The 21,865-nt window shown below is 42.7% G+C and overlaps 1 protein-coding gene across 1 annotated transcript in view; it reads left to right on the top strand.

The window, feature by feature from the left end:
* Nucleotides 1-779: 779 nt before the first annotated feature.
* Nucleotides 780-21,865, top strand: part of MECP2 (methyl-CpG binding protein 2) — a 59,003-nt gene continuing 37,917 nt past the window's right edge. The window contains exon 1 of the mRNA XM_069464357.1: nucleotides 780-890. Coding sequence (XP_069320458.1) covers nucleotides 829-890 — 62 coding nt within the window. The 5' untranslated portion in view covers nucleotides 780-828. The remainder of the gene's footprint in view (nucleotides 891-21,865) is intronic.

Genomic DNA, 21,865 nt, shown 5'->3' on the forward strand with positions numbered 1-21,865 from the left:
GTCTTCCAGGAACAGCTAAGTGGGGCTTCCTCCGTGCTCCCATTGCCCCTTATTCACACCTCTACCAAACCATCTGAGCCACACGGCCTTGGCGTGCACCCTCTCCCCGCCCCCTCCACGCCCCGCCAGAGTTCTGTGAAGTCCAGGGCTGTGACTTGCTGTCGGTTTATTCCCCACTATGAGACTGTGGCACCGGGAAGGCTCAGATGAAATAAAGCAATTGGTAGGCCTCTTAAACCAGGGTCACTTGGCTGGAACGTCGGGCTCCAGGGCAGGCAACTTTGCTGCTTCTACTGAATATGGTGATATTGAGAAAATGCGGGTGCAATGAAACGCCTATTGCAGCATACTGAGTACATTTGTGGATAGCGGGTTAATCGTCCAGTAGGGCCACGCAAACAAGACGTTCTGAGCCTAGGCCTTCACTTGCCCCAGCATCCGCAAGGGCCCCATTAATCCTTAACATTCAAATTCCGCCCACTAAACCAGTCCATCCACGCCCAAGCCGCCTCTTTTCTCCAAGTGACGGCGGACCGCAGCCAATCGGCAGCTGGACAGGGATCCACCCCCCTTTCCCTGGCTGAAACGGGCAGGAACTCCCCACCAATTGACGGCGGCGCCGCTGAGGCTCCGGCGGGGCCTGGCCGTCGCAGCCAATAGCGCGCGGGCTCGCGGCGGCGCCGGGGGCGGGGCGCGGGCGCGCAGGTGCAGCAGCCGCAGGCCGGCCGGGAGGGCGGGGCGCGACGTCGGCCGTGCGGGGTCCCGGCGTCGGCGGCGCGCGCGCTCCCTCCTCTCGGAGAGAGGGCTGTGGTAAAAGCCGTCCGGAAAATGGCCGCCGCCGCCGCCGCCGCGCCGAGCGGAGGAGGAGGAGGAGGCGAGGAAGAGAGACTGTGAGTGGGACCGCCGCGGCCGCGGGCTGGGACCCTTGCCGGGGGGCGGGGGACAGGGGCGGGACGTGGCGCGGGAGGGGCCCGCGGGGTCGGACGACACGGCTGGCGGATGGCGTCCCTCCTCTTTACCCTCCCCCTCCCGCCGGTGGCGGCTCTCCCCTCGGCCCGTCACCCGCTCTCATGGGTGACCGTCCTCGGCGCGGCCTCCCCGGAGCGAGCTGCTTTCGCCTGGCGCCCCCCTCCCTCCTGCCCGCCCTCGGCGCACATCCCGGCCCCGGCCCCGCGAGCGCCCCTGTCGCCGGGGCTTCGCCTGTCGGGGCTGCGCGCGCTCCTGCCCTTCTCGGGGCTTTGGGCCGCGGCGCCGTCGCGCGCCCGCGCCCGCGGCCCCGGCCTCTCCCTGGATCGCGCTCTCCCCTCTCCCTCCCTCGCGCGCCCCCCTCTCCCGTTACTCGGCCCCCCCACCGGCGCGCGTGCGCAGTCCGCCTCCCGTCGGGAGAGTGCGCCACAAGGGCTCCTGCGCTCTCACCCCCATCTCCGGGCTTTGCCTCCCCCTCCTTCTGGCCCGTTCCATGACTTTCTGCCCCCACTGCGAGCGAGTCGGTCCACCAGCTTCCTTCCCCATCCAGCAAGAACAAGCAGGTGGGGATTATTGTCCACCCACAAAAGGGTCTAGACATTATGTTCCTGGGTCCCACAACTGGTAAAGAGGTGGTTATAGTTCCCATCAGGAACCGTGGGTAAGGGATGGTGCGTCCGGCAGCACCTGAGGCTCTTCTGTGGGAGCGTGCCCCCAGGGTGCTCGGGTCTTTTAGGGGTACTGTGGCCTCGGAATATGAGCGCCCTTCCATCCTCCCCCCGCTTCGCCGGCGATCTTCCAGTTACATAAGTGGAGTGGGACATAGTATGTAACGGGCTCTCATTGCCCTGGAGCGCTCAGAATCACCAGTACCAGATGGGACAAGTTCATCGCAACGCTGTGGCTCCTGTCGATGTCCCTAAAAGTTTCTCTTTTTAGTTTGGTTGTAACTGAATCACCCAAACTGAAACTCAGGTGACTTTTATGTGGCAGTGGCAATGTTTCTGTGGTTTTGCTCTGAAGACTTAAGGTCATGATGAGTCTAAAAAGATTAGACTCACGGAGGAGAGCGTTTATGACATTGCTAAGTATGGGCCTCAAGGGGGGAAAAGCTCACTCTGGAATACCTCTGTGGCGGTTGCTTGTGTTGAGAGTGTGTTCGGGTGTGGGTTGGTCACAGCAGAAATGGGCTCCACCACAAAATTGATATTCCTGACTCATGGTCAGGCAGATGTGCGCTTCTGGTGATTTCCAGGAACAGGAATGGGCTCTGCTCAGCCATTCGCACGTGTGTCTCTGGTGTGTGGGATCAGTACCCCCAATTGTGACATGATAGGACTGAATTCAGGGGGTGGTTGGTGATCGTGGAACCAAACCTACTGGTGTGTGATGCTAAGTGGCTTAGATGTTGTGGGAGTCTCTCAAGTTTTAGGCATTTTGTTATACTGTAAAAACGAAGCATATACAGGCCTCAGGAGTAAAATCGTGCCAATAGGCAATTATTACTCCCGAGAATTTTGGGTTCTGTGGCTGGAATTTTCATCTGGATCTCCAGTCATAAAGCCTAGGAAACACTTGGTTTTATTTTCTTACCTGGATATGTCAGAACCTTAACGAGCACAATCTAGTAGAAGTACAATTGATTAAAATAAGTTGCCATAGATCACTCATTTGTGGCAGGTCAGCTAAGTGGCTGATCACTGGGATGGGTACATTCACATCTACACACAGACTCACAAACCTCACTTCACAAAGATTCCAATGTTTGTGCATCTGAGCTTGAGACTTGACAACTTGAGGTTTTTGCTTTGTTTTTCATAGTTGGCAATGTGTTTGCCTCTTCCGGAACCCCTCCGGTTAGCCGTTTGTCATACCTCTTTTAACAGCACAGGCAGTTTCCAGAGTATAGTTTCTCTGCAAAGTGCCTGGTGGCATCTGAAGTCAGCGTGTCCTGACCGCTTGAAGAAACTGTGTACGGTTTTCTTGCCAGTACTGGCCTACTATACCTTCCGGTTTCCTGTTATTAAAAATGTGCCTGGAATGCTTTAAACCTATAGTACCAGGTCTTTGTTTCACGTGATAGGAGAGCATCATGCAGTCAACTCTACTCCAACTTTTGTGCTGTTTGAATCCTGAGGTAGGTCTGGGGCAAGGACAGATCACTGTGAATTCAAAGGGTTGTGGTACTTGTATTCTGTGTTTTTATGTTTGTAATTTCCAGCCTGAGTCGTTTCCCCTGCCTGCCCTGCCTCCATGCAACCTAATCTAGTGGGGCAGGGAGGCAGGCTGCAGAGTTTAAAAGAAAAACTGACTAGATGAGCCCAATCTGATATTGCCCCCACCCAAACATTCCTTCCTCCATGTGGAGGTGGAAGAAGTTCATTTCTTTAACCTAGAATAAATAGCAGAGATAAAATTGTTAGTTCCTCACTTGAGCCTGGTTTCTACTACTGATGTACCTACTCGGGACTGTTTGCATGATAAATGGTGTGTACTATAACCTGAAATAACAGTGAATATCCGTGGAAATCTTTTAATTGGCTAAGAGCAGTTTGTTGCCAGGCTGCCTGAGTTATCTCTGAGAAGGAGAAAGTCACAGAAAATGTTTGACATTTGTAGTAACCAGTGTTTTAAGTATACAGGGGTGAAGCACAGTCCTAGACTGGTGAGTTCCAAGGAGTGTGGCAGGACACCTGCTTGTTTTCACTACCCTCTGCTCTGGTGACATCTGTGCACACCAGTCTTGTGTGGCTGGCAGATGAACTCTTTTTTTCTTAGGTAGAGCATTATTGCCGGGATGCAATGGAAGAACTTTGTCCTTAGTGCTTCCAAACCAACCATTGCCAGTCAAACTGCTGCTGTTCTGTCAAACCCCTGTGCCTTTACATCATTTTGGGTGGGACAAATGTAAACAGGTCCCTCCTCCTCCTTGGGCTTGCTTACACAAAAGTTGTGCTCTTCTGCTTTTTTTACCTGTCCTCCTCTCCCTTTCTCTTGCAAGGAACCTTTTCCTGTTGAAAGCTTGATTTGCATGCTGTTGCTTAAATACTAGGTTCCACCACTTTGATGGTAGGTATGGTGTGTGGGATTACTGAGTGGGAGCAGGAATTTGGGGGTGGGCAGGGCATCCCTACTCCCATATCAAGGAGGGTGACTATTCCATTAGAGACTAAAGCCTGTCCTTTATAACTTCTTCAAGGCACACTTACGCTGGGTCTTCTGGCCTATGAATGTGTCCTCACCATAGTGTGTAGCTGTTCTGCAGTTTCTGCAGGTGTCTCGACTCTTCATTATTGCCTCTGAAGCTGACTAGACCAAGCTTTAGTAAGGATGTGCTTGTCTTCCTTGTCTAAGAAGAGCTGGAGGTGTTATATATATGGACTTTCTTTATTGGGTTTTTACTTAACTGCTCTTATTTTCTGGCTCTTTTTTTTTTTTTTTCCATGAAATCTTGAGTTAATCAGTGATCTTCAACTTTCAGGACTAGAAGGAATCTTAGTCTAGTTCCCTCAATTTACAAGTTAAAAAACTTGTCTGTGAGAAGTTGGGACTTTTCTGGGGCCTCCCAGCCAGGATACTGATTTAGTTTTTATTATATAGCTAACGAAGTAATATTATTAACTTGACTTCTGGGATTTCAAAGCATTCTATGACTTGACCGTTTATGGGAATTATAAGGCTTCACTGAACCCCAAAAGATAATTCTAGGTACCGTCCTCGTAGCTGTAGACCAGTAAAAGACTTGATTGGTGTTGCCCTTCTTCTGAGTTTGATTACATGAGTAATCGTGTGAATAGTCTCTAAGTTGCATACTCTGAGCTTTTGTTTTTAGTCTAAAGATAAAAGTGCTACTCTTGGGCCAGCACTGGTATTAGAGATTAGCTAATTAATATGGGGCAGTTTAGGTTTTAACAAGGAAATGGTGATTATCTTGATGACAAAAAAATGTAATGACAAAAGTCCTTTTTTGAACACGTATTCAAAAGCAAAAGAGAAACTATCAGACTAATAACTCTGTTGAACTCTGAGATTTACTGATCTGAGAGGCTTAAAAGTGATTGCTCTGAAATAGACTTGCTTATTTTGGATGATGGCTTTGGATATCCCAGGTTGCTTGGTTTCCTTTGGTGCTGCTTTTTTTCTCTCAGGGTTAAAGCCCCTTTACGTGGTGATACAGCAGCTTTTTCCAAGTTCAGCTGCTTGAAAAAGAAGGGATACTTTGCTGGGTGTTCTTTTGGGGATGATATTTTGATGTCGCATGTCCTGTTGAACGTGTATTCTCTCCCCAAGTATTTCTGCATGACGTGGTGGAAAAAAATACTTGCCAGAAATCACCACTCATGGTATGCTTTGTAGTGTCGAAGCGTCCCCCAGAGGTGACAAGGCTTGTGATAGTGTCAATTCTAAAGAGCATGAATCTTGACTTTATTTTGGCACTGTGTGTTATGTGCCAGTAATTTGCAGTTTATCCTTTGTTTCTAGCTAGGTAAGCTGGGAAATAGCGTAGTACTTTGTCTACGTGTTTATCTTCAAAATGTCCCAAATAGCCCTGGGAAAAAGGTCGTGCAGCTCAATGGGGGCTTTCAACTTACGATTTTCTTTGTTTTAGGCTCCATAAAAATACAGACTCACCAGTTCCTGCTTTGATGTGACATGTGACTCCCCAGAATACACCTTGCTTCTGTAGACCAGCTCCAACAGGATTCCATGGTAGCTGGGATGTTAGGGCTCAGGTAAGTAACCTTCCTTTTTTTTTTTTTAGTATATGTCCTGGTTTGGCCATCTGTTTTTAAAAACAAAAGGAAAAAAAGATATACAACTCTTGAACAGTATAAAAGTACCCCAAAGACTAAAGATATAACTGTGCCAAACTGTGCCATATAATAAAAAAAAGTCACTTCCCTGAGCCCTGAAAGGTCAGTTTGGGTAGGGTTACTTGGTAGCCACAGCGTGATCTGAGGGCGGGCGTCAGATTAGAGCCGGAACTGGTGATCTGCAACTTCAGTTCACCTTGAAGCAGGTCAGCTGACCTGAGAGCGCTTGTGCTGAGCTCTTCACCTGCGCTGCTGCTGTTGCCTAGTGGTCTTCAGCATGATGCTTTGTTTGCTTTGGTTTTGGGTAAATGACTTACTGGTCAACGTTAGTGAGCAGTGGTAATGAATTTTCAGATAGGGGAACTGGCGTGTGGTCCCCTAGAAGGACGCCCTCCTGAAAGCTGTCACAGACCAGCAGGGCCCATGGCTAATGGCATATGCTTGCCACACTCCTCCCGTGGCAACTCAAGAGAGTACGTAGACACACATCTGGCTGTTGGGGCTCTAGAGCAGGATGAATAATTTTTGAAAACCTAGGGGCCCAAGTCATTCTGTTCTAGGTCTGACACTCAGGTGCTGTATCAGTTGTACTTTGGACTACTTTGGCACCATTGTGTGGTCTTTAGTTTTGTAAAAGTGAATGGTTCCTTAGTTTCTCAACTGTCAGGCTCAACATCTCAAGCTTTTTTTTTTTTTTTGAGACAGGTCTTGCTCTGTTGCCCATGCTGGAATGCAGTGGTGTGATCACAGCTCACTGCAGCCTGGAACTCCTGGGCTTGAGCGATCCTCCTGCTTAAGCCTCCTTAGTAGCTAGGACTACAGGGCTCATGCCACCATGCCTGGCTAATTTTTGTATTTTTTGTAGAGACAGGGTCTTGCTATGTTGACCAGGCTGGTCTCTAACTCCTGGCCCCAAGCGATCTTCCTGTCTCAGCCTCCCAAAGTGCTGGGATTACAGGCATCAGCCACTCCACCTGGCCCACATTTGATGTTTTGACACCTGGATTTCAAAAATTCTGTGTGATAAAGCAGAGTGTTCCAATTGAATTTTCTTGTTTCTTTTCCTAAGAAAAAATGAGTTTTCACATATGCTGCCATTGTGATTCCAGCTGAGACCCCAAGTAGTACTTTGTTGTGTCTCTGTAGTGATTTCTGACACCTCACTATAAAGATGTTGTAGACATCCATGACCAATGGCCTGTTTAGGGATTATGCTGGGGACAAGGTTTGGGTGGAAGAGAATAGAAGGTGTAGAAGGAAGTGAAGGGCATCACACTGCCTCCAAGTCCCAAATTTGGTTCCGCTCCTGATCCTGTGACTCAAATTGTCATTCCTCTTTACTGCTACAGGGTGTGCTCTGGGCTCAGCTGACAGGACGTTCTTTGTACTCCATGTATTTATGCTGGTGGGAGTTGTATGGCTAGTGCTTTGTGCTTTGTCTTGGAAATTGTGTGAACTAAATGTAATATGGGCAGTGAATGGGTTTCTTCTGGTAGATGTTAGGCCTGGGGGGTGGCTTGTATTTTTTAATAGTCTTTTTCTCAGATTACGAATGGATTTTTACAAAAGAGGCAACAGTGACTCTATAGAGTTTTTCCTAAGAAATGTAGAAAGGAAGAAGTTTGTTTTTTTTTTTTTTAATCTCTTATTACGAATGGGAAAAGCACAGCCATTTGAGCTTCAAGGAACTTTTTTTTTTTTTTTTTTGAGACAGAGTCTCACTCTGTTGCCCGGGCTAGAGTGCCGTGGTGTCAGCCTAGCTCACAGCAACCTCAAACTCCTGGGCTCAAGCAAGCCTACTGCCTCAGCCTCCCGAGTAGCTGGCACTACAGGCATGTGCCACCATGCCCGGCTGACTTTTTATATATATATTTTTAGTTGTCCAGCTAATTTCTTTCTATTTTTTTAGTAGAGACGGGGTCTCGCTCTTCCTCAGGCTGGTCTCTAACTCCTGAGCTCAAACGATCTACCCGCTTCCACCTCCCAGAGTGCTAGGATTACAGGCATGAGCCACCGCGCCCGGCCTTCAAGAAACTTTTAAGGGAATTCTCAAAAGACAGAACCTGTGTTTAGTAGATAAATGCTTGATATCTTATTATTTTTCTTCTTTTACCTTTTAAAAAATTTCAAAAATAATACACGCCTTTATAAAAAATCAAATCACTTAAAAATTTATTGAGTAAAAAAAAATGGAAGATGTCTCTTAACTCTCTGCTCTCACTACTGAGAGTAACTGCTGTTAATACCTTAATGTAGATCCTTCTACATCTTCTAAGACTACAAATATGCACTTTTTGTGGTTTTGAGAAACAGGATGGTATTACATATACATTTTCTGCATCTATCCATCTCACATATTTATCTCTGCCTCATTTCTTTTAAATAGCAGTGTAGTCTGGCGCTGACTTACCATCATGCATTTCGTCGTCCCTCTATTGGATTTCCCAATGGTTTGTTATTAAAAATACTGGGAGATTGAACTTCCTCATGTGCCAATATTTTTGAAGAACGGCTGCCTAAACTTGGAGTTGCTGGTGGGTACTGCCACATCACCTTCCAAAATGGCCATCCCAGTTCCCACAATAGTCTGAGAAAGTGCCATTTTCCCATACCCTCTCAGAATCGGATATACGTCTTTTAAGTCGGTGCTCCTTGGATTATTACTGAAGCTGAACCTCAGTAATCATTGGTCATTTGTATTTGGTCTTTGTGAATTGCCTGTTCTTGTTCTGCATTCATTCTTCCATTAGGATATTTCTTTTTAAATTGATTTGTAAGAACTCTTAATGTATTAAAGATATTAATTTTTTGTCATGGAGTATTCTTCCTACTTTGTCATATGTCCTGATTCTGCTTGTCTGTTACAAAAAAATTCTGTTATGATTTCTTCTTTTGCTTTTCTACTTAGAAAGTCCTTTCCTACCCTAAGAACAAATAAATAGTCACCTCTATTTTCTTTCTTCCTGAAAAAATTGATGATGTACTATATTCATATGTACAAAAGAACCTTATAGGTAAGTTGTTCTGTGTGTCTCCTGTGTTTTTTTTTTTTAAATTACCTGTGTGGGAATAAAGAAAAATAAATAAATATCTGTTTTTGTATTTAACTATGGGACAGGATAAAGTCTAGAGCCCACTTAGCCAGTTGTGTCTTAGCCATTTACCTGTTTTTGTATTTAACTGTGGGACAGGAAGAAGTCTAGAGCCCACTTAGCCAGTTGTGTCTTAGCCATTTGGTGAACCAATCATCTAGTCTTCATCTTTAACAAATGCTGGCTTCTTCAAGTGAACAAAGTATCTCTTAAACTTTTTCCTATTTCTCTCTATAAAGTTGCTTTTTTTCTTTCTGAATTTTTTCTTTGAGAGGCTTAATGACAGGCCCATCTGCATATGACCACTCATTCGCCCGACAAATATTTGAGCACCTACTTCGAGCCAGGAGTAGTACTAAGCCCTGGAGATGGGGCCTTCTCTTTGTCTGGGGGCAGAGTTACAGTGCTCATTCCAGAAGACTCGAGAAAATAGCAGATCATCACAAAAGCAGGTTTTAGATAAATGAGGAGGAACCCAGAGGAGTGTGTATATGTGTGCATGTTTTAAATTCTGACGTGTAAGTTAGAGCTTTAAAGGTAGACTGTGACATAAGCGTAATTTGTTTTCCAACTCATGTAATTGCAGGCTGATTTTGGTCTTAAATTATCATGATGGTAACTTTTTTTTGTTGAAACACTTCTGTATTCATCTAGCTTGGTTGGGATGGAATAAAAGTTGTGTACTGGTAAAAATGGTAATTTTCTTCTGTGATTTTTGAAGCTTTTCTGCAATAGCTGATAAAAATAAAGACAGGCTTTTAGTGAATATATTCTTAGGGTAACAAGTGTAATTTTTTGGAATTTGCATCATTTAAATCTAATAAATATCCTCAAAATTGGATGGAATTCTGACTTGGATTGAATTTTTTTTTTTTTTTTTTTTGAGACAGGATCTGTCACCTGGTGCTAGAGTGCAGGGGCATCATCATAGCTCACTGCAACCTCAAACTCCTGGGTTCCAGTGATCTTCCTGTGTCAGCCTCCTGAGTAGCTAGGACTACAGGCGAGCACCACTACACCCAGCTAATTTTTCTATTTTTTGTAGAGACGGGGTCTTGCTGGTATTCAGGCTGCTCTCAAACTCCTGGCCTCAAGTGATCCTCCCACCTCGGCCTCCCAAAGTGCTAGGATTATAGGCATCAGCCACCTCGCCCAGCGAAAATGTTTTTTACTTCAAGGAGAAGGGATATAAGAAATGACTTACGATTAAGGAAAAGACTTCTTGTATAAGGCTGGGTTGTTTTTAATGATTTTTTTTGAATAGTTAGGTATATAGATACAGAATGAAAAAGATGATATAAAAAATTACATAGTAAAAGACCTCCCTGTTATCCTGTCCCCAAGCTTTGATTTCTCTCCCTGGAGGCAGCCACCATTACGAACTTCTTCTTTTAAAAAAAAAATACGTGTGTGTATTACATTTTTATTATGGTAAAATATACATAACAAAATTTACCATTTTAATCATTTTTAAGTGTACAGTTCAGTGGCAGTAAGTACATTCACACTGTTGTACAACCATCACCACTGTCCATCTCCAGAACTCTTTTCATCTTGCAAGACTGAAATTCCATACCCATTAAACACTAACTCCCAGTTCTCTCCTCCTCCCCCCACCTCCTTGGCAACCACTATTCTGCTTTCTGTCTCTATAAATTACATGCGTTTGTGTATATGTTTTACGTGGGTGTATACACATGCAAACAAGGGTGTGTGGGGGTGTGTTTTTGCACAAACTATAAAATATGCATGTTTGTAAAGTTTGCTCTTTTAGTGTATCTTGGAGATTGTTTGGAATCAGTTCATATAGAGCCATATCATTCTTTTTAAGGATTGGGTTTACATTGTCTGTTATATGGATGTACCGTAATTTATTTAACCAGTTTTCTATTGATGGATATTAGTGTTTTCAATTTTTTTTTTTTTTTTTTTTTGAGACAGAGTCTCACTCTGTTGCCCGGGCTAGAGTGAGTGCCGTGGCGTCAGTCTAGCTCACAGCAACCTCAAACTCCTGGGCTTAAGCGATCCTACTGCCTCAGCCTCCCGAGTAGCTGGGACTACAGGCATGCGCCACCATGCCCGGCTAATTTTTTGTATATATATATTTTAGTTGTCCATATAATTTCTTTCTATTTTTAGTAGAGACGGGGTCTCACTCTTGCTCAGGCTGGTCTCGAACTCCTGACCTCGAGCAATCCACCCGCCTCGGCCTCCCAGAGTGCTAGGATTACAGGCGTGAGCCACCGCGCCCGGCCAGTGTTTTCAATTTTTAAAATTTTATTAATACTGTAGTGAATAATCTTTTATATGTACCATTTTGCTCACGGGCAAGTTTTATCAATAGTAGAAATTCCTAGAAGTGGAACTTGCTGAACCAAAGGGTATATGCATTTTAAACTTTAGCAGATACTGCTAAATCAAGAGTGGCCTTTTAATTGCAGGCTGTTAAAGAAAAAAACTACATATGAGTAGATAAGTACACAAATTTATGACTGCAATATTATTTGTAGAGATAAGAGAGCTGTTCATTAGGCTAGGAAGTAGTTTTTAGCTAGCATTCAGCACTAGAAAGCAAAACTTCAGAAGCTTCTATTTTATCACATGTGATCTCACGTGAGCATGGTATGTGAGGCAGGACCTTTTACTTGACAGGGGGAACTTCAGCCAGGGTTTTTTTGTGAATCTTGAAGAAAATGGATCATCTTTATTTTGGGAGCATTCTAAGTTGTGGTAGCTCCTTGGGACTCAGGGTTAGAGAGTCTCCCTCAGCTGCTGGACCTCTGCCTCATTTGTATTGTGATATGCGTAAGGAGTATCCTGGAAGTATTCAGGGCCAGGTTGCTGTTGCTTCATTTCTCTGTGACTTTTTTTCATCTTCTCCTGCCCTTGGATGTTATACTCTTCATATCGCAATGAATGAATAACTACAGATTATTCATTTAACTTGTAGTAACTAAACACGTATTATGTGTCAGTTACTGTGCTAGCTGCTGGGAACTGTCCTGCCCTCAGCAATCTTCTGGTCTAATGGGTGGTACAGAAAGGCAAACGGGCCATGACTTTTCCAGGGGCTGACTTCTGTAATGGAGATAAGTACCAGCCACTAAGGGAACACATAAAAATTAGGGGGGATCCCACCTAGACTAGGGGGATGGGGTCAAGGAAGAGATGTCTTTGAAAAATGACACTCGAGACCTGAACAATAAAGGAAATATTAGCTAGGTCAAGGAGAAAGCATTAATGGGGAGAGATACGTGAGTCTTGTGTAAGGATAGGCACGGATAGAGGCTCAGACAGAAGAGAATCTCTTGGGCCTGTTCAGAGTAGTTCAGTGTGTGGAGATGACGCAGGAGCAGCAAGCCAGGCCATGTGGAGAGAAGTGTTTCCATTTTCAGTTTGTCCAGTTAACAGGTGTTCAGGCACCACCGCACCAGGTATGCTGAATGGGCCCGGCTTTCCTTTCAGACTACGTCATGCTCTGAGATGTTCCCTGGGCCGCAGAAGGCAATGCGAGGTGCCCTATCCATCCATCCTGTCCCCCTTCTACTCCACATTGCTCTGAAGGCCATCTGTCATGAGCCAACTTACTGTTGCCTTCCTTCCCCACCCATTGGGCCCCTGAGGCTCTCACTCCACTCCAGGTCTGTGTTTTGTTTTGGGTTTTTTGTTTGTTTGTTTGTTTGTTTTTGAGACAGAGTCTCACTTTGTTGCCCGGGCTAGAGTGCCATGGTGTCAGCCTAGCTCACAGCAACCTCAAACTCCTGGGCTCAAGCGATCCTCCTGCCTCAGCTTCCCGAGTAGCTGGGACTACAGGCATGCGCCACCATGCCTGGATAATTTTTTCTATATATTTTTAGTTGTGCAGATAATTTCTTTCTATTTCTAGTAGAGATGGGGTCTCGCTCTTGCTCAGACTGGTCTCGAACTCCTGAGCTCAAACCATCCGCCCGCCTCGGCCTCCCAGAGTGCTAGGATTACAGGCGTGAGCCACTGCACCCGGCCTAGGTCTCTTCACAGAACTTTTTTTCTCTTCCCTTCTGCTCCACAAGACCCAGGGGACCTACGAGGACAGGGCTTCCCCTTTTCTAGCACAGTTTGTTCCCTCGTGCTCAAAAGTGCTGTTCATGTGGTAGCTACTCAGGTACTTTCCACCCGGACTTAGGAAATGTTAGCAGTTTGCCATATTCATGTTAAGCCTCCTTTTATGGAACTCAGATATGACAGATCTAGCTGAATCCCGGCCCATGGTTGCACTCTCTGCCATATCTCCCCAAGGTGGCCTGTCCCAGACCTAAAGGTGATTAGGTTACTGTCTGTGAAGGTTTATGGTTGTATTATACATGACAGTGTGTAGTATTCTAAAGAGCTTGCATATTTTTACAGGATGATACTCTACTGTATGAAACATTCTGCAGCTTACTCTTTTCACTCAATACTTGGCTTTTCAGCCAGGTCCGTGCTGCTCTATGCAGACCGTGTTCATTCATTTGACATGTCTCCTTATGCCTTAGAAACAATTTTTACAACAGAAGCCCAAACAGAGCCCTGAGGGAGAATGGGATTGTAAAGAAACAAGGATAGGCATCTGGTTTATGTTTACATCCTTTGGTCTTGTTAACCAAGAAGAAGAAATTTTTATTTCTATGTTTGTGAAAGCTTTCCACCAAAAAAAGACATCCATTTTCTAGACTTATTAATAGGACAGTCCACAGGTTTTATTTTTAGATTTGAAAGAAAGCAAAGCATGCTTCTGAGATATGCACATTTCCCTTTGTCCCTGTCTCCTTTGCAAGATTCCACATTGCTGCTAAAACATGAACTTGAGCATTTTCAAGCATGAGCTTACTTTCTGTGTGAATCATTTTTGAAAACATTAAAGAAAAAAACAGTAAAGCATTTTGGTTTCTTTGGGACTTCTGGTAGTACGTAATTTTAAACATTACTTTTATAAGTTGTATTTAAAATTTTTCTACTCATAGTAACTTATTTTTAAAATATAAATTTCCGTGTGTTTTTGGGTTTTGTGTTTTTGTAAACAGCAGAAGGTATTAGTCCATATTAAGTACTAATTTTCTCTAATATTTTCAGCAGTTTTTGGAATTACACTTGGCAAAAAAAGACAAATGTCTGCGGTTGTGACAGTTTGTCTTTTTGTTCTTTTTAACTCCAGAATAAATAATTCTAGTCAACAAGTGAATGTCCTTGACTTGTAAGAACATAGGAATGATTAAAGCCATCATAATACTGAAGTAGTTAGGAAAGGTTGAATGTCTGTTTTTTAAGTGCTACCACTCTATTAAAAATGTTAATATAGCTTGTAATCAATTGTATAAAATTTTTTAGTCATCCTTTCAGGTTTAAGACAAAACAAACAAAAACACAGTATTCAGCTCTTTAATTACATAAGTAAAACATCATTGTAGAACACTTAGAAAATGCATATAGCTACAGAGATAATATTTGGTGCATATCTTTCTAGACCAAGGGCTCTGATTCTGGGGTTGAGAATTCAGGGGATCTGTGACCTTTGATGGGAAAAACGTTCCATCTTTATTTCCACTAAGCTCTCACTGAAAATCCAGATTTCCTTCAATGGCAATTGTAGGCAGCAGACCATGGTAGTATCAGGAGTACCTGTGACTGTCACCACTAGCGATCAAAGATGCTTTCATATCATATTATAGTCATTACAGATATTTTTAAATATATGTTTATCACTGCCTCAAACTTAGGGTAGTTATTAGACCCATCTCTACATCTAGTTATTTGTTTACTGAAGAAACACATGTTATTCTAGCACCAATTCTCAAGATATATTGTTAATCAATTTCTATACATTTTATTACTATTTTACACATTTCAAAACATTTTTCTGAAGAGGAGTTCACAAGGCCAAAAGGGTCCATGGCAGAAGAAGGTTAAGAACACTTGTTCTGTACATGATACCATGTGACTACAAATGTGAAAACAGCACTTGAACTAGGTGTGGTGGCACATACCTGTAGTCCCAGCTACTTATGAGGCTGAGGCAGGAGGATTAGGAGGATCACTTGAGCCCAGGGATTTGAGGCCAGCCTAGACAACATAGATCCCATCTCTGCAAAGAAAAATGAAAAAAGTTAGCACTTGACTAGTCAGTTATGTGGGGGAAAGAGTTCAAGGGGGCTAGTCAGTGGGGGAAAGCACAAGTACAGTAAAAGGTGACAAAATGACACTTAAAACTTAGTTCATCTTATTATATCAAACATTTATGAACACCTTTAGTGTTTTACAGACACCGTGGGAAGTTTAGTGCAACTAAAACTGCTTAAGAATGCTTAATATCACATAAATTACTTGGTGGATAATAGCCTAAAAGTTACTTTTGCTGTTGGCATTTTAAACATCTTTCTAGAGTCTTCCTTATCTGCCTTTGTGCATGCACACATACTGTTTTAGATGAATGGGATCATATAATATGTGCTGTTGTAACTTTTTTCCTCGACGATATGTTGTAGATATCTGTGTCAATAAAAATGGATTTATATCTTTACTTTTTCCTAGAATGAAAATAACTTAATTGCATTTTATTATAAAAATTATGCATTTGGTGGAAAATTTTTTCAGAAAATACAGAAAGAAGAAAAGTAAAAATTGTCCATAAATCTACCATCTAGAGATACATAACATCTGGATAATATTTTATAGCATCATTTTTAATGACCAAATAACATTTCATTATATGGTTACGCCTTGATTTAGTTAAGGGGCATTTCCATTGTTTCTGCGTTTTCATCACTCTGAATGATGATATTCTGCATGCTGCTGGTGCCAACTCCGTTTTTGTATCTCAGACCTCTCTCTTGAGCTCCACATTTGAAGGCCTCTTCAGTATCCACTTGAGTTGCTCGTAGGCGTCTCAAATTTTAACAAGTCCCTAACAGAACTCTTGGATTTCTTTTCCCCTTCAAACCTACTCCTCTTCCCGTTTTCTCTGTTTCAGTAAATAACATCAACATCCACCCAATTATTCAATCCAAAATTCTAGGTCCCTAGGAGCCATCCTTGAGTCTGCTCTTCTTCCCCTCACCATCCTCTAATCTGCCAGCAAGTCCTATGAGGCCAACCATTTCTCACCATCTCTACTGCCAGTACCCCAGTCCAAGCCACAAAACACCTCTCAGATGGATGCAACAAGACTCTGGATGACATATTGAACAGCTTCTTCACTGACATCTTGTGAAACACTACATGTTTCATAGGTCTGTTTGTTGTACTGACATTCAATTCTAAATGACAGAATTATTCCACACTTAGTATCTTTTTCATCTGGCCAGTACAGTTCAGTTTAAGTACTGAGTTCCAGTCCTGCTCCATGCTAAAGGATATGCAGTTCATCAGGCTGTTGTCCATTCATTCATTCCACAATAGCATGAGGTATCTACTGTACCCCAGGCCCTATGATAGGCAGGAGGTAGGGTGACCTAGACAGGTTTGGTACCTTTCCTCATGGAGTTTGGTGACAGAGACAGATTTTAAATAACTACACAAGGCCGGGCGTGGTGGCTCATGCCTGTAATCCTAGCACTCTGGGAGGCCGAGGTGGGAGGATCACTTGTGCTCAGGAGTTAGAGACCAGCCTGAGCAAGAGCGCCTCTACCAAAAATAGAAAAATTAACTGAGTGCAGTGGCGTGTGCCTGTAGTCCCAGCTACTCAGGAAGCTGAGGCAGGAGGATCACTTGAGTCCAGGAGTTTGAGGTTGCAGTGAGCTATGATGACACCACTGTACTATAGCTGGGGTTACAGAATGAGACTCTGTCTCAAAAAAATACATAAATGAAGTAAATAAATAATTACACAAGTACTTAAGTGCTCAGAAGGACAAGTATCGGGGTGGGGCTCACTATGATCTTATGCAGTCATGCACTACACAAGGATGTTTTGGTCAATGGTGAACTGCATATGCGATGGTGGTCCCATAGGATTATATAATAATATATCATATTTTTAGTGTACCTTTTCTATGTTTAGATACACAAATACTTATTGTGTTACAGTTGCCTACAGTATTCAGTACAGTCACCTGCTATACAGGTTTGTAGCCTAGGAGCAGTAGGCCGTACCATATAGCCTAGGTGTGTAGTAGGTTATACCATCTAGGTTTGTGTTAAGTATATGATGTTTACACAATGACAAAATTGCCTAAGGACACATTTCTTAGAATGTATCCTGATCGTTAAGTGATGCATAACTGTGTAATGGGGGAACAAGTCAGTCTTGGGAGGGTTAAGAAGGCCTTCTCTAAGGAGGCAGCACCAAAGCTGAACTTTATGTTCGGCTGAGGGTTGAACAAAAGTGGACAAGGTGCAGGAAGGCTTTCCAGAGGGAGAAGAGCACGTGTGAAGGCCTTGAGTCTGGCAGGAGCTTAGCCTTGTGTGGCAGGAACAGAGGGGAGGTCAGAGAGGACAGCAGGGGCTGGATCATGCATGATTTTGGACGTTAACATCAGAGCAATAGGAAATTGAAAGGTAAGATTGTTTGGGTTTTGAATTTTTATCAAAATATTATAACTGCTTGGTAACAAGTCAGAGATATAACAAAAGAGATTATGATGAAAACAACAGTCTATATCCCTTCCCCTTCCTGTTCCCTGACCCAGAGATGTCAGTTTTTAACTGTTTCTGCTTTTAGTTCCTTTGATGGTTGCCTTCAAAATTAAATCATATGCTTATATTAAATACATCTTTCTTGCTTTGCCAACTTTAGGGAATTATATTAACTCTCTGAAATGAAAGAGGATGACTTAGCTTATATTACCTCTCCATGTTGAGATTCATATTTACGTTTCTGGGTAACAGTGTTTCTTGTTCCATCAACTTTAGTCCATATGGCAGTTCCCCTCTGTATAAGGTGGAGGACATTAATAACCCTGCTTGTCTTTCTACCTTCCCTCCCCAACTTCTGCCTCCTGAAAGCTATACTTGACCATATCCATTCTTACAATCTTTAACATTTATTTTCTGCCCAGCAACCATAGCCAAGTCATAGGTTAACTCTGAAGTTGGAAAATCAGTCAGCATCATCTACATTATTATACATATGTGAATATTTTTCTTGGCAAGGCCAAGTAATTAATGAATGCTAGGGTTACATTTCCTTCTTTATAGGTCTGTATCGCTCAAGGGAGAATGACCAATCAAGGTCAAACGGATTCTCTTTTCTTAGACTCTATCACCTGCATAAAATCCTTACTAGAATTTAATCTGCTTCACATTCAAACTTTGGCTTTCCTGTATAGCTCTTTGTTTTTTCCCCACTGTTTCTGATTGCCTTTCCCTTTTCTTTAATACTCCTTGATTGTGTTGTAAACTCCTCTTAGTCATGCGGTTCCCTCCCCACCCAGGCCTTCCTCTCTGAGCTCTCTTTCCTCCTCCTGCAATCTGAACAAATATTTGCTCTTTAAGGTTGCACACAATTGGTACCTGGATCTTCCCTTCATTGAGCTTTTGGGTTGGAGCCACTGCATCCCAGAACCCATATCTTTTACTTGGCTTACTCCCTCATTTTCTGGACTGCATCAGTAAATAACTTGCTAAGATTGGGTACGTGGGGAAAAAAACCTCTATCCCATATCCATTTCCTCTTCTCCCATTCCTAATGAACCCTGATATTATTCACCTTTCTACCTTATTCCCAACTTTAGAAAGGATCCTTAAGTCATTCCACACATTGCATTCCCTTAGCAACTGTCAAGGCTAGCACATTGACTGCCACACTAGAAAAAAATATTTTTTTCTTGGGGCCACAGTGTTTTATTACAAAAATAGAATAAAAACTTCAAAAACAAAATGATCCTTTCTAATTTAATGACAATTTTTAAAATTTTTTTATTGTTTCCTGTGCATGAGTTATACGCAACTTGGAAAAATAGTTCTGTGAGTTACATATGCTTCACGAGGCCTCAGGCTCAAAACTAGCATGAGTTAAATACAACTCACAGGGCAGTTAATGTGCTAGACATATGCTCTGAGTTGGTCCACTCAGACTGAAGGGAAGGGCTTTGATGGCACATTCAGGGAAGACTTTCTCTCACTGGAGTAAATAAGGAAGGTGCTGCTGGCAGCTCTTTTGTAACCTCAGATTGCAGGATCAAACCTGATGATAATGCTTACTCAACAAGGAAGGTGGAGCAGAGAGATGGGAAGGTCCTGGGTCTTGATGCCCTTGCTTAGCTGATGATTGCACTGTAGCTGGAGCCTGCCCTAGCTCTGGACTACCAGTTATGTGAGAGAATAAACTTTCTTACTGAATAAGCCTGCTTGCATTGGCTTTTCTGCTCCTTGTAGCAAAAAGCATCATAACAACAGATAGGTCTTCTGAGTCATTGCATGTCTGAAATGCCTTTCTTCTGCTCCTTATACCTTATTGGCTGAATTTAGGATTTCAAGTTGAAAATCATTTTCCCTGCTAACTTTGGAGGCATTTTCCCCATTGTCTTCTAGTATGCAGAATTATGAATGAAAAACATACCTGATGTCAATCTGATTATGGTTCTTTTGTAGGTGGCCTTCTTTTTTCTTTCCTTCCCTGGAAAATTTTTAGGATCTTCTCTTTTTCTTTAGTGTCCTGAAATTTCATGAGAATGTGTCTTTTTCATTTGTTGTACTGGGGTCATTCAATCAGAATACTTTTGTCTATTGTCAACTCTTTTTTTTTCTTTCTTTTTTTTTTTTTTTACACACACACACCCCCCCTTAACAACTCTTTTTTTTTTTTTTTAAAAAAATACTAACTTCCATCCTTTAATTTTCTCTATGGGTACTAGCTATTTAATTTTGGACCTCCTGTATTAGTCCTCTGTCTCAGTCTTTTCTCATATTTTCCGTTTATTGGGGATTTTTTTTTTGCTCTGAATTTTGGAAAATCTGGACTTTATTTTTTCAGCCAAACCTTTTTTTCTAACTTACTGTGAAGCCTGTGTGCCTATTGCCTAGATTTGACAATTGTTAACATTTTGGCATATTTGCCTGCTCTGTATAGATAAAGTGCATTTTGGGGTTTGGAGTTTTGTTTTTTATTTGTTTGTTTTTTATTTTTTGAGACAAGTTCTCACTCTGTTGCCCAGGCTAGAGTGCAATGGCGTGATCACAACTCATTGTAACCTCAAACTCCTGGGCTCAGGTGATCCTCCCTCCTCAGCCTCTGGAGTAGCTGGGACTACAGGCACATCCTGCCATGCCTGGCTAGTTTTTTATTTTTTGTAGAGATAGAGTCTCACTATGTTGCCTAGGATTGTCTCGAACTCCTGGCCTCAATCAGTCCTCCTGCCTGTGCCTTCCAAAGTACTAGGGTGCATTTTTATACCTTTTTGCGGACCATTTGAAAGGAATTCACAGACATCATGACATTTTACCCATAAGTACTTCAGCATGTATCTCCTCAAAATAAGGGCATTTTCTAATATAACTACAGTACCCCAATCACATCTTTAAAAATTAACAGTAAGCAAGGCACAGTGGCATGCACCTATGGTCCCAGCTACTCAGGAGGCTGAGTTGGGAGGATCACTTGAACCCAGGAGTTTGAGACCAGCCTGGGCAACATAGCAAAACCTTGTCTCAAAAAAAAAAAAATTAACAGTAATTCTCTAATGTTATCAGACACCCACTCTAAATTCAAATTTCCCCCAAATGTCTCTTATAGCTGTTCTGTGAGGAGGCTACAAAGCAATTAAGATTTATGCATTACATTTGAATATGCCTCCTTTGTCTCTTTTTAACAAGAACAGCCTCCCCACCTCCACTTCACCTGTGACATTGCCTTTTTGAAGCTGTCAGCCCAGTTGTCTTCTAGAAGGCCCACATTTTAAGGTGGTTTTTTTTTTTTTTTTTTTTGAGACAAAGTCTCACTATGTTGCCCAGGCTGGCCGTGGACTCCTGGCCTCAAGTGACCCTCCCACCTTGGCCTCCCAAGTAGCTGGGACTACAGGCACACTCCACTACATCTGACTGGCCCACATTTTAGACATCTTTCTCTTAAATGAGAAGTTAGGTCTGCATGCTTGTTTAGGTTAAAAACATTTTGGGCAAGAATATTTCTTAGACAATACTGTGTTTGTCATATAGCATCAGCTCAGGAGGTACTTAATAGCTGGTTATCCTGTGGTTTGTGATGCTACATTTTACTACTTATTTAAAGAAGGAGGTAACTGCCAAATCTCCAATTATAGATATACAGTTTTCCTGTTGTAATTGATAAATAATCTGCAATGTGCTGCTTTGGCATCATACAATATCCTGTTGCCCAACAGCCATTCATTTGATGGTTTTAGCATTCATTGATGGTACTTGCCTGAATCCATTACATTGGGGGTTGTAAAATGATGGGTTTTCTAATTCTGTCATCTCTTCTACATTTAATATTGGCATTCCTCTATAAAGAATTTTCCCTCATCAAGTAAGGAGGATTTATATTTCCTCCTAAAAAGACAGTGTACACATAGATGCTTAATCTTTGTTTTTAATTACTAAATTTCAGAGTAAGGAGTTGGAATAACAGTCACCTCAAATGGTGACAAAATATTTGCTGTTGTGGTTTTTCTTTTTTTCCTTTTTCATGTCAGTGTGGCCTCGTGGAGTTTTATTTATTAAATGGTTTACAATTCAACTACAGTCATTATTCTTTTGTGATCAAATAATTCCAAATTTGGTCAGTGACAGTCCCTTCATGCTGGTGCCTGTGTTCTCTTGGCACGCCCTCAGTAATTAGTCCTTGAGTGATTTCTTGTTTTCTGGCACAAGATACTCCATCTCAATTGTGCTTTTCCTGTCCAGAACAGGTTCCAAGGAGCTCTGGTTCCTTTTGGTGGGAAATGGTATTTAGAATCCAAGGTGTGGATGTTAGATGTGCTCATTCTTATTGGGGTGACATTGCATCTAGGCACTTTCACTGGCTAGAAAATATATTGATTTTTTTTTTTAAAGTCTTGAATACATAACAGTATCTTCAATGGC

The sequence above is a fragment of the Eulemur rufifrons genome, chromosome 30 (genome assembly GCF_041146395.1).
Source record: "Eulemur rufifrons isolate Redbay chromosome 30, OSU_ERuf_1, whole genome shotgun sequence".
NCBI lineage: Eukaryota > Metazoa > Chordata > Mammalia > Primates > Lemuridae > Eulemur > Eulemur rufifrons.